At 36.3% G+C, this 13,256-nt stretch overlaps 1 protein-coding gene across 3 annotated transcripts in view; it reads right to left on the bottom strand.

Annotated features, from left to right (window-relative positions):
• Positions 1–3,719: 3,719 nt before the first annotated feature.
• Positions 3,720–13,256, bottom strand: part of opcml (opioid binding protein/cell adhesion molecule-like) — a 221,030-nt gene continuing 211,493 nt past the window's right edge. For all 3 annotated transcript variants that reach the window (XM_026942052.3, XM_026942051.3, XM_034312922.2), the window contains 4 exons: positions 12,292–12,426; positions 12,065–12,185; positions 10,156–10,307; positions 3,720–8,533 (listed from right to left, as the gene is read on the bottom strand). In XM_026942052.3, the coding sequence (XP_026797853.3) occupies positions 8,436–8,533; positions 10,156–10,307; positions 12,065–12,185; positions 12,292–12,426 (506 nt within the window). In that variant the 3' untranslated portion in view covers positions 3,720–8,435. The remainder of the gene's footprint in view (positions 8,534–10,155; positions 10,308–12,064; positions 12,186–12,291; positions 12,427–13,256) is intronic.

Below are 13,256 nucleotides of genomic sequence, written 5' to 3'. Positions count from 1 at the left end.
TGTCTTATTAACTTCAAGAGAGGCTGGTAAGGGAATGACTGTTTATAGATGATAACTTGTTTTGTGGACTTTTCAACTTTCCATTTGACTACAAATGGATAAAATGTATGACATTTTCTTCTTTAATAAATAAAAAATGGCAATGGCAAATTGTTATGGTATTAGAGGAATATTCGAAAATAATAAACTTCACGGCACATCGTGTTTGATTATGTAATAAAGTATTTTCCACCATAGACAAATATGTTTAGACTGGGTAATAGGTGTGGCCATAGAAACTTAAAATCTGCAAAGGGATCAAGTTTACCTTTCTGGAAGATGTCAACAGCTTTATAAAAAACATCTATTTTTTATAATTAAGGGTACAGAGTATGTTAGGGTTAATTATCTACTATCTACTATCAACATATCAAGTGTGGTTATACACTCCTGAATAAATGGTGCTAAATGGTGATTCATAGCTTCCTAAAGAGATCCTCCCTGGAATGCTCACTGAAAGGAAAAGCATCTATTGCAGGGTTCTAGTTAGACTGTTTAAGTGTTCCCCTAGAGGGACAAAGTGAAAGAGTGAAGCTTATTGTAAAAAGAACATAAAAATCTGAAAGGCCCCTAAAATGATATTTATGAAGAAGTTACATTTACATTACATTTATTCATTTGGCAATACTTACAGCTGAGATCCAGTTCAATCTGAGCACATAGCTGAACATTTCATACTCTCTGCCAGCACTTCTGCATTCTGGCACAGAGCTTCCACTGGCTTTATATTATAATGTACAGTAATTACACTTTGTGCAGCTTCTGAAACCACGTAACAATAATTCCATTTGATAAATGATATCAGATGGCATTAGGCATTTTAACACTTCGTTAAGGACAACACTGCACCTTGGGAAAACAAAATCTGAAAATCTGTCTTGACATTAGTTACCATATTTGTACGCACAGTAATATCCTATAGTACTGCTTATATGTTCACTTGCAATAATTATCTTTACAAAGGTGTTCCGTGTGAACAGAAATAGCTTGTTTGAGTGATTCATTTAGTAGGTTTGTAGTGTATATGAATATGAGCATGAGCTGGAACCTGCTTTGCAGTTCTTTATTCTATTCAAACTGAACTCTTTACAAACTGCACACATAAGTTGAAAAAAAATGCATGAGTTCACTTTAGTGTCATAAGACATTTTCACATTTATAAGGTAAAGGTTGTAAGGCATATGCAAAAGGCATAATAAGGAAATAAATAAATATTTGCCTCTATATTTTATGCTATATAATGAGGAAATCATCCCTTTAGTGCTAATGGTTTTGGATAGCATATTAGCAATTTGTGTGAATGACAATGCATCACACAAGTCTCTTAATATACACTTCACTAATGCAGCAGTTATTGGTTCAGTTCAGTTTTTGGTTCATATACAGTACTGTGCAAAAGTCTTAGGCATATGCAGAACAATGCTGTAAAGCAAAGACTGATGAATAATGAAATTTGGACAGTGACAGACTTTTTGTGATTTTGCCTTTATACACTACCACAACGGATTTGAAATAAAACAATCAAGATGTGATCGAAGTGTAGACTTTGTGGCACAAAAATGCCATATTTTTGTGGAACCTACTTTAAGAGGTTCCACAAAAATATGGCATTTAGGAATTACAGCCATTTAAAAAAAAAAACTCCATTTTCAGGGGCTCAAAGGTATTTGGACAAAGTGACATAATTGTAAATATAACCATAATTTTAATACTTGGATGAAAATCCTTTGCAGTCAATGACTGCCTGAAGTCTGGAGCCCATGTTCTCAAAACTCAAATTCTGAGTTTCCTCCCTGGAGATGCTTTGCCAGGCCTTCACTGCAGCCACCTTCAGTTGCTGCTTGTTTGTGGGTCTTTCTGCCTTCAGTCTTGTCTTCAGTAAGTGAAAAGCATGCTCTATTGGGTTGAGATCAGGCGACTGACTTGGCCAATGAAGAATATTCCATTACTTTGCCTTCAAAAAGTCTTGAGTTGCTTTTGCAGTATGTTTAGGGTCGTTATCCACCTGCACTGTGAAGCAGCATCCTATCAGTTTTGTAGCATTTGGCTGAATGTGAGCAGAGAGTATAGCTTTACACACCTCAGAATTCATCTTGCTACTTCTGTCAGCAGTCACATCATCAATAAACACCAGTGAGCCCGTTCCATTGGCAGCCATACATGCCCATGCCATAACACTTCCTCCACCATGTTTGACACATGATGTGGTATACTTTGGATCATGAGCTGTTCCTTTCTTTCGCAATACTTTTCTCTTCCCATCATTCTGGTACAAGTTAATCTTGGTTTCATCAGTCCAAAGAATCTTATTCCAGAACATGGGAGGCTTTTTTAGATGTTTTCTGGCAAAGTCTAATCTGGCTTTCCTGTTCTTGAATGTTACCAGTGGTTTGCACCTTGTTGTAAACCCTCTGTATTTACATTCATGAAGGCGTCTCTTGATTGTAGATTTTGACAATGATACGCCTACCTTCTCCAGAGTATTCTTGGCTTCTGTTGATGTCGTGAAGGGGTTTTTCTTCACCAAGGAAAGGATTCTGCGATCATCCACTTTAGTTGTCTTCCATGGTCTTCCAGGCCTTTCGATGTTGTTGAGCTGAGCAGTGCTTTATTTCTTTTTAAGAATGTACCCAACTGTTGATTTGGCCACACCTAAGTTTTTTGCTATCTCTCTTATAGATTTATTTTGTTTTTTCAGCCTAATGATGGCTTCCTTCACTTGCATTGAGATCTTCTTGGACTTCATATTGGTAGCTCCAGTCGAACAGCTGCCAAATGCCAACTCAATACGTAATATCAACTCCAGACCTTTTATCTGCTTCATTTGTCCTGAAGTAACAAGGGAATGGACCACACCTGGTCAATTAACTTCTAGTCAGTCAATTGTCCAAATAACTTTGAGCCCCTGAAAATGGAAGAACTTTGCTTAAAATGGCTCTAATTCCTAAATGGTAAATGCCATATTTTTGTGGAACCTCTTAAAATAAAGCTGAAAGTCTACACTTCGATCACATCTTGGTTGTTTTATTTCAAATCCATTGTGGTGGTGTATAAAGGCAAAATCACAAAAACGCCATCATTGTCCAAACACTTCCGGACCTGACTGTATATATATATATATATATATATATACACATAAAATCTGACTTTGACTTCTGTTGGTTCAGGTCATTCCTGACAGCCAGCATTCTTTTTTTGTCTGAAAAGTGGTCTGAAAATTGGTCTGGTCCACTAATTTGATTGGACAAGTGGCATTCCACAATACAACAGCACTCTTGCTCGGATGATATTGCTTGAATATGTTATCTCCTTTACTGACGTGTTCTGTAACATTTAAGTTTTGTTGGAAGAGTAATGTTTGGAAGTCTTTTTACTGGCTCAGTAATACAGAAGACATAAAATAAACATCCATGACAAAATTTGTATTTAAAAAAATTGGGTGCCAAGACTTCTCCACAGTACTGTATATACTCTATATGAGATTTATTTATGAGACATGCCTTTATTTTATGCTTGATGGATTTCTTATAACATTGTCTAGTTATAAGTTTACACTGCTTAAAATAACAATAACAAAAAAATTAATAAAATGCCTGGTAACATTTTAACGGGGGACCTATATTGGGCCTTTATAACACATTCATACACATTACATACATCGTTTATAAGGCAATACTGGATGATTTAAGAAAGACTTATTTATTTGTGAGGTGTAAATCAAGAAATGATCAAGAAATGAATGAATTGAGAAATTCATTTAGCTGACATATGAGTTATACACTGTTAGGGAAAATAATAATACAAATAGACAATGCCAAAGTCAAATCTGGAACACTTCATGTTTTTTCAGTTGTCCATCTAGGGGAAAATTTAAAGGTTCTATGCAGAACCCTACCACAGAGGGTCTCACTCTCAGAAAAGGCTTTTTGAATCCTTAACTAAGGAAATAAACAAAACTCTTAAAACCCTTTTTCTAAGAGTGCACATAATGCTTTTAAATGCAACACATTTTTTCACAGTTAGGATTCAATCATGTGAATGTCTGCTATACAATTGTGAATGATCTGTTACTATAGAAACAGTAATGCATTAGAACAAGTGCATTATTATAAACCTGTGATTTGCTTTGCAGCCGGCACCACTGTCAGGGCTGCTTTTCAGAAAAATCAACAAATAACTTCTGACCAATCAGAATAGAGAGTTCAACAGCACTGTGGTAAAATGCATTGTAATTGTACTTCATAACAGTTTTTAATGCAAATAGACCAGCACTTCTCCAAGCTGAGGAACATCACATTCCCTGCTCCTATATAATGTAGATAAATGCATGTTCCAGAAGGTAAGATGACAGGTGGATACTTCACTGACGACTTAAAGCTTAAATCGTAAAGCTTCATACACTGCCAGTCAAAAGTTTTTGAACACCTGGAATCTCTTGTTTAATTAAAGTTTAGTCACTATTATTGGTACAGACAAAAAAAACTTGAAGGGTAAACACATTAAGCCTATAGACAAGAGATTCCTAGTCAGTGCTTAGTATTAACTGTATAAACTAAATACACAGTGTGCTACATATTCAATGCCTAATTAGAATAATAAAGATTTTGGCCTTTTCTAAGATCACATCTAAATTCTTCCAATAAAACACTGATCTCTAATATTTGTATAATATTTTAATAATCCAATGATGTGATTTAAAGCATTTGACTGGCATTGTATCTGTGCTTTTATTCAGGTTGACCTAATAAGTTGCCAAACAATGATTACATTTATTCAATTTATAGTTTTGCACAGTCTGCCCATAATAATACTCTTCTGCAACCTTAAGCAGTTTAATATTAACTGTTCACAAATCCACTAGTATTGATTTATAAAATATTTAGGCAATGTTTGGAATGTGTCCCAATGTACATACGCTTCCTATCTTCCTACCACAGCATAAATCAGAAGCAATGCAGAGAGAGTGGAGCGGGTAAAACTTTGCACAAGAGAACTTGTATGAACTTTTTGTTTGTTAAAGTTAGAGGTGAAGTTAGTAGCTATAACATTTCTTACAATTTCATTTGAAGGAATTCAAACAAATTCAAATTACAAAATCATTTCTCCTTAAGGTCAAATTGATTTTTTCTTCTCAAATGACCGTCATACACCGATCAGCCATAACATTAAAACCCACTTACAGGTGAAGTGAATAACATGGATTATCTCATTCCAGTGGCACATGTCAAGGGTTGGGAAATATCAGGCTGCAAGTGAACAGTCAGTTCTCGAAGTTGGTGTTTTGGAGGCAGGAAAAATGGGCAAGCTTAAGGAACTGACTTACTTTGACAAGGGCCAAATTGTGATGTCTAGACGACTGGGTCAGAGCATCTCAAAATGTTAGGTCTGTGGGCTGTTCCCGGTATGCAGTGGTTAGTACCTGCCAAAACTAGCCCAAGGAAGGACACCGGTTCATTGTTGCGCTTGGGGAGCAAAGGCTAGCCCATCTGGTCCAATCTCACAGAAGAGCTACCATAGCACAAATTGCTGAAAAAGTTAATGCTGGCTATGATAGAACGGGACCATGGTGTAATGGAAGGACGTGGCCTGGTCTGATGAATCACATTTCTTTTTACACCATGTGGATGGCCGAGTGCGTGTGCATCACTTACCTGGGGAAGAGACGGCACCAGGATGCACTATGGGAAGAAGGCAAACCGGCGGAGGCAGTGTGATGCTCTGGGCAACGCTCTGCTATGAAACCTTGGGTCCTGCCATTCATGTGGATTTTACTTTGACATGTACCACCTACCTAAACATTGTTGCAGAACAAGTACACCCCTTCATGGCAACGGTATTCCATAATGGCACTGGCCTCTTTCAGCAGGATAATGTGCCCTGCCACACTGCAAAAATGGTTCAGGAATCTTCTGAGAAAGAATGACAAAGATTTCAAGGTGTTGACTTGGCCTCCAAATTCCCCAGAGTCTGATCCATGGAGGCCCCACCTCGCAACTTACAGGACTTACAGGATCTGCTGCTAACATCTTGGTGCCAGATAACACAGCACAGGTCAGAGCTGATTTGGCAGCACAAGGGGGACCTACACAATATTAGGCAGGTGATTTTAATCTTACGGCTGATCGGTGTATATTAGAGGGAAAAAAATCACCCAGCACATGCAAAACACTACATGTGCTCAATCTCAGATCTATAATAACAAACCATAGGGGAAAAAAAAAAAAATTCATGTTTTGAGAATTACGCAGGAGATTCATGTGTGTTTTGCATTGTGGAGCAGTGGATAGTTGCGTCTCTTCTTGCGAAATCCTTAGTGTACAAGATTTTATTCCTAAGCTCTCATAGAACTGTATGTGTGTGTGTGTGTGTGTGTAGCTTGTCTAATGTCATGGGCTGATAACTGTTTCTCCTTGGGAAGCATCCAAATCTCCTCATTAAGGTGTTGACTGCATTCCAGCTCTGCTTTTAGAGAGAGAGTAACAGGTGCAGAGGTGTGACAGAGAAAGTGGCAAGCTTATCAAGGTTACATATAAGCGCTGAGAGACACACAGGGGGATTATGGGTTGGGGGTGGGTTTAGGGTTGGGCTGTTGTTGTACTGTGTGTTGTACAGGATCTCTACTGTACTTAATGATTATATACACATTCAATGGGAATATTCTACATTGATGCATATGTATGCATGGGAATAAAGTGTATCTGATGCACTTTAAAAACCAGCTCTCAGAATATAAAATAATAAATAATGCATAATAACCATAACAAATAATGGTGTTGGCCTTATTTTTTAATATCCTTTGCCATAAGGATTTAAGCATAGACATTCACAGGCACACAAAAATTAAAGTCATCCCTTAAAACCTGAGAGAGAACACTGGTAAGATACCTCAACAGATTGTAAACAAACAATGATAAAAACATACCTTTTTTTAAATGAAGGGTCTTCTTCATTTGTGAGCCGTTAATAACTAGGGATGCATTGATACCAATACTGGTATCATGTATCGGTCCAGTACCGTGCTCGGAGCTCATTGCTCCAATGCTAAAATTTGATACAATGTGATAGTATGTGAGGTAAGCCGAGTGTACAGACGACACAAAATGACAACGATCTGGACCTATTTCACGATTAATGGCAATCAAAGCAAAGCAGACGGCAAACTGTGTTCTGGGAAAATATCAACAGGAGGAACTAGAGCATCATCCTACAATACAAGCAACCTTATAAAATATCTTAAACCTAAAACTCAGCACGAGGAGTTCATAGCTAGCAGCAGATGGCAGCACCCAATATAAACAGAGCTAAATAAAATGTTCCATGATGAATGTGATTGCTTATTACTAAGCAGGTTACACATTTCGGTATCAGTATTGGTATCAGTATTGACGAGTACCAAAACACATGCACTCATATTCTTATTTGGTCTGAAAAAAATGGTATCAGTGCATCCCTATTTATAACCTTATGATCACCAATTAACAGGAAATCTCCCAATTATACAGGAACCGCAGGGAAAGTGTATACTGTATATTAATAATTATACAATTTTGTCTGATTACACATGCGGTACTTAGGGCCTTGTTCCACATGTAGATAACATTTGCAGAAGTGTTACTCTAAATGTGCACCAAATGTTGCATCAAATGTTGCAAATCCAGTGTGTTGCCTACTTCCTAAACCTACATGTGTATATATTACTGTAAAGAGTGTCTAAAATAAGGTTCTAAAAAGACCAGGTAAGATGACTAACCTACTGACCTACTGTCTGTGTGTGGTAATGCAGAAGTCCTTTTTTACAAAATCAGAACATTATTTCAGTAATGGATGAACATTATAATACACACCAGACTGTTTTTTTTTTTTTCAGGAAATGTGAGCTATATTACGCACAGACTGACCTCACTCATATTCAAATGAACTGTAAGTATTCCACTGTATACATCTGTACAGGTACAGTAAATCAAATATCACATGATTTTTTGCACTTTTGTTGATTATTTAAAAAGAAGAATTCATTGCAAGAACTCCATATTTTTTTTTTTTACAAGGAAAGCTGACATGACACAGACATCTCAACTCACACATTTCAATACCGAGCAAAACCATCCATGTATTTTTTTTTTTTACGATCAAATGACTTTTTGCTTTTCTTTGACATTTAAAAAAAATTAAGAGCTCACTATATTTACCAGCTAGTCACAGAACCCTAACCTGTGCAGTCTCATGTTCTCATGGGACAGACTCATAGTCCAAATCTATTTTCTAGCCCAACCCCTGGAGAAAAAAGTTCAAACCAAATAATAACAATAATAATGGTTTGCTTCTAATGAAGGGACTTTGAGTCTGTCTTTGTGTTATGCCGAGAGGAGCTGATGCAGATGTTGGTGTCTCTAGCATCAAAACTTGAGATAAAAGAGAATGAGTGTGAGCAGTGGGCAGACAGAGCTGGATGGAGAAAGTGCAGCGCTGTTCACGTCGTGTATTGCTCCTGGGCCTGTGGAGAGAGAGAAAGCATATATTCTGAGCACTTACACCATCTCAGTATGACTTAAGTGCTCTCACTCAGGTGTGTGTGTGTGTGTGAGATGAAATAAATCAACATTTATTTCATCTCTGCTACACTTACTTAAAGTAAAAATCCACCCTGAATGACCTGTAAATTAATCTTAATTAATGTCCAAGATTTATTTAGTAATTAATTTCTGCATTGACTTGTTAGTTTAATCTAGAGATGGCATGATAGCACTTTCAGCCAGTTTCAGACAGTACTGATACCCATCCAATATTGTTTTTTTTTTTTATACTACTAAGCTGTAAAATCCTTTTTCACAAATAAACTCTTTCACACCAAAATCACTCTAATAAATAATGAAGTATAAAAACATAAATATAACAGAAACAATCCTAACAAAAGAAAAAAGAAAGGCTCTTTATGTGTAAATATTTCCTTTTCTGAAAATAAATTTCTTTTTCCGAATCCAATTCCAATCTTTGTCATTTGTTACAGGATCCAATATGTTTTCTTCGATATCTGATCCACCATTTTTGGTTTGTATTGTCCAGATAACTATACTAAATATCGGATTGGTGCCACCTCCACATTAAACTTCTTTCGTTGATGATCATGTTGATCTATTTTCACATTGCCTAACAGGTACCTACATCACCCACAATGCTGTTCTACTACCTGCTGACAGTGATGTGAGTGGGATTTTAGTCCTTGCATGATCTCTATTCACAGTACATAATGCAGCAGTGCTTTAGTCCTTTAGTCTGTCCAGCTCTCTCACCTCCTCATTTGTATACTCAAACAGATCAGCTTCCAAAGCTTTAACTTTCATGCTAATGCTGTGGCCAACACCATTGTTCTTGTCATCTCATAGATCACTAATAAGCCAAGCTCTGATGTAACTGAACGCAACTGTACTGCATTCTGAACCTCTGAGTCAGTTTGCTGTCTTTACTACTTCTAAGGATGGTTTTCTTATTAATATGACTTATTGCTTTTGTTTTTAATAGCTAACTGCAAATCCTGACTGCTATTCCTTATATTTGACATCTTTCTTTTTTCCTGTTAAACACCATTGTAACTGCACTAGAAATGACCCAGTAGCAGACATCACAATTATTTTCACATAAACATATTTATGTGTTTCAGGGTGGGATTTTTAAAGTAAAGCAAGTCTTATTGAGAAATTATAAGATTTTATCTGCCGTTTTCAGCAATGTGTTATTTACGCTGAATATATGTGAGAATTTTCACACCAAAATGCAAAATGTTTTTGTATTTAAAAGTATCAAAATTATAAAGGGAGAAATTTATATATCTGCTTTGACATTATTTCGGGTGAAATCTTTTTGGCTTAATATCTTAAAATCACAAAATTGTCAGCTAGAAGTTATCTTAAATTTTTAATTAACACACAGGTCAAATGATATTCTTAGCAGTTGTAGAACTTTTCTCACACATTTGAAATGTCTCAGCCTCAGTTGTTAGCACTCCTGTATTTATAATGACATTAGTTGGATTACAGACATGTTAATATGATTTGCCTTAGTGAAACCAAGCAATCACTAAAGCTATATGGATTTATATTACTAAATAAGTTCCCTTACCATACAGGATTATGCTTGCATTTGTGATTCCCAGCGTGTTCATGGCCACACACGTGTAGTTTCCATAGTCCTCTTCAGACACGTTGAAAAATATCAACATGGACTGTTTACCTTTGTTTTCGATTTTGACTCCATTGAGTCCATTGAAAAGGCTGCAATGAACAAGGTCAGATTAATAGTGTAAATAGTGCTCAGGTTAGTTAATGAAGTATTGAACAGAAAGAGTATTACCTTGGGTTTGAAACTGGTACAGCATTTCTAGCTAACTGGAGATTAAATTTTCACCTCTTTCAGTCAGTTAGTACACTGCTCATAATACACGCTCACTTGGACCCTGTCAGTTTAAAGTTTTTCAACACTTTGTATGGTATGTAACTTTGTAAGTATGTAACTTTTGTATGCTAGACTCTTAGTATAAACTGAAGCCACAGACTTTTCTCTGTTCAAGTGCACTTCAATATTACTTAGATGTCCCTATTCTAAAGTACATAATTTGAGCACATTTATAGTTTAACCAAAAATGTTCAAAGGCTTCAGTAACCACTAGTGGATTTTGATATATGCCTGTACTAAACCCTTTTTCAGATCTAATGTAGATCTATTCCAAGCTTTGATATGTATGAGTGTGAGCAATGCACTGCTATTTGTCCAGTAAAAATATTAAAATGTGCTTGTCTTATTGTGTGCATTTTCTCTATTTCCTTTTTCCTTGCTTGTTCCTTGCTTTCATTTATACAGCATTGCCATCCTACATGTAGTATTACAGGTACATGTCTTGGAATTGCTTCATTGTGAATTAGACTCGCTGCAATTCACCCACACATCTCAAAACTTAAATTTGAAATAGGTAACAACTGTTACAAGGAAGATTATTACATTAGATTTACTTTTTTTAATTTTAAAATCAATGGCTTGTCTAGGGTATCTCATAACATATAATTGCCTATGTAGTCCAGTGTGGTGGAAAAGCATTTACCTCTTATCTTATCAAGTAAGATTAAGACCTAATCCTAGAATAACTATTAGACTATAACTACAGAATAACTATTCTTACAGGAATTTATTTCTTTAAAGAAAAGCCACTGCTGCTTGACAAATTTTACATAACTAGGGACTGAGATAGATCTTGCTTAAAACTGAATTGCTGTACTAGGGATATGCCTCTGTTTTTCATTCCAATTGCTCCATACTTACATTCTCTTTCCTCACTATTTTATTCAGAAACTTAGCCTAAGCGTACTTATCCTCATATGCTGTGCGCACACAGATATTGGAAAAACGTCGCCTGGTCTTTTTCTAATCTTCAGCTGGCAAGTTTCATTGAGTCTGTGCCCACATACTTTCATTCTCCTCTGACCTCTCTGCCACATGATTGGCTGATTGGATAATTGCATGAATGAGCAGGGCATTCCTAATAAATGGTGGTACATATTATATATAATTTATACTCATATATATAAACAAAATCATCATTTTCAGCATCTATTTTAAAGAAGGAATTCAGTCCAGTGTCCATTCTCAGAATAATATTTTAATAAATGCTAGTTTTTCACAGTCTCAGCATCTCAACATCCTTTTTAGGCTTCCTATGATCCAGGCCAACTATTATCTCAACAATTCTCCTTAGTGTTACAATGCAATGCCTGCTTTTCGCTTTACATTCATGTTTATCTTTTGCAATTTGATGTAAGTCCATTGTAACACTACTGCTAAAACCAGAATAAAACAAGCATTCAGATGAATTCCCTGAAGGTTAAACCCAAATCTCTACGGCCTTGTTCTGGAACACCAACAGATCCCCAAAGGTGTTGCTTTGTATCTATGATTCTGCGTGTCCTTGTTAGCTGTTAACTGTGAAGTGCTAGGAACATTGTGTTGCAAAACTGTCATTTTAAAATAGAAAACGTACCGGCGCTCTTCCTTGTACCACTGAAAGTCAGCAAGAGGAACAGCTGATGCTTCACACTGCAGCACTCCTCTCTGTCCAACAGCAGTCCCTGTGCTGCGAGCTTGCGAAATGACTGGAGGATCTGTGGGGTGAATGCACTAGACTAATGATGATCATAAATGACCGTGTCAGTGTTATTGAATGTACAGGTATTTCTTTGATATCAGTGGGACTGACAGTAGACTTACAGTTTACAGTGATCTGTACCGTCCTGACATCCGGGGGCGAGATGTCATTTGAAGAGATGCACTCATATGATCCGGACTGCTCTTTGGTGATCGCAGTCATCTCAACATACTCGCCCTCACTGATGAATTTACGACCTGTGACAAGAATCCAAACGTTCATGTTTATTAAAAGAAACACCACTCCAAATGTGAAGCTGAATAAACTACTCCAACTCAAATTAAGTATTAAGTATTAAGAATTATGCTTTGAAACTTAAATGCAATATCAAATGGTGAATATAATTTGGAATGGCACATTCAAGTATGCACAACATTGCACATCATTTTTACCACACAACCAAACATACGAACATGTTGGCTTCATTATCAATATCAGATGTACTATTGTGATTCTCTATACCAAAATGACACTTTGCCCCAAAATAAATTAATTAATCAAATGGACAAAAACTATTGAACACTGAATTACAATATCCTGCAGTAAGGCAGGACATTTACTTTTAACACCAATCTCTGTTTGATATTTCATCACAATCCTTCAGAATTAGTCTACATAAAATTTAGATTATTAATTTGTGCTTGCAAAGAAGTGAACTCAATGTCACAAGCTTCATGAGTGACTACATAGGACAAGTAGTTCATCACATTAGTGAAGTAAACTCAATAAAACATCGAACCTGTCAAATCTATGTCTAGCTTCCATGTCTTCATCAGCAAGCAAAGAAAAAAATATAACCCACTGGAATGCAGTAGTTTTTGTCCAAATTCTCTAATATGTAGCGATCTAAAATATCTGTCAAATTTCTATCTACACGTATTGAATTAGTATTGAACGACCTAATTCATTATGACCAGACTGCATTTATGAAATGCCGTTCCGCAGCTGATAATGTGCATAGACACCTGGATTTTCTAGAAGCTGCCTATTCTTTCCCATATTCAACTGCAATTTTTTCACTAGAAAA

This window comes from Pangasianodon hypophthalmus, chromosome 17, assembly GCF_027358585.1.
Source record: "Pangasianodon hypophthalmus isolate fPanHyp1 chromosome 17, fPanHyp1.pri, whole genome shotgun sequence".
Taxonomy (NCBI): domain Eukaryota; kingdom Metazoa; phylum Chordata; class Actinopteri; order Siluriformes; family Pangasiidae; genus Pangasianodon; species Pangasianodon hypophthalmus.
The sequence above is the reverse complement of the archived record's forward strand: the minus strand, read 5'-3'. Positions and strand labels throughout refer to the sequence as shown.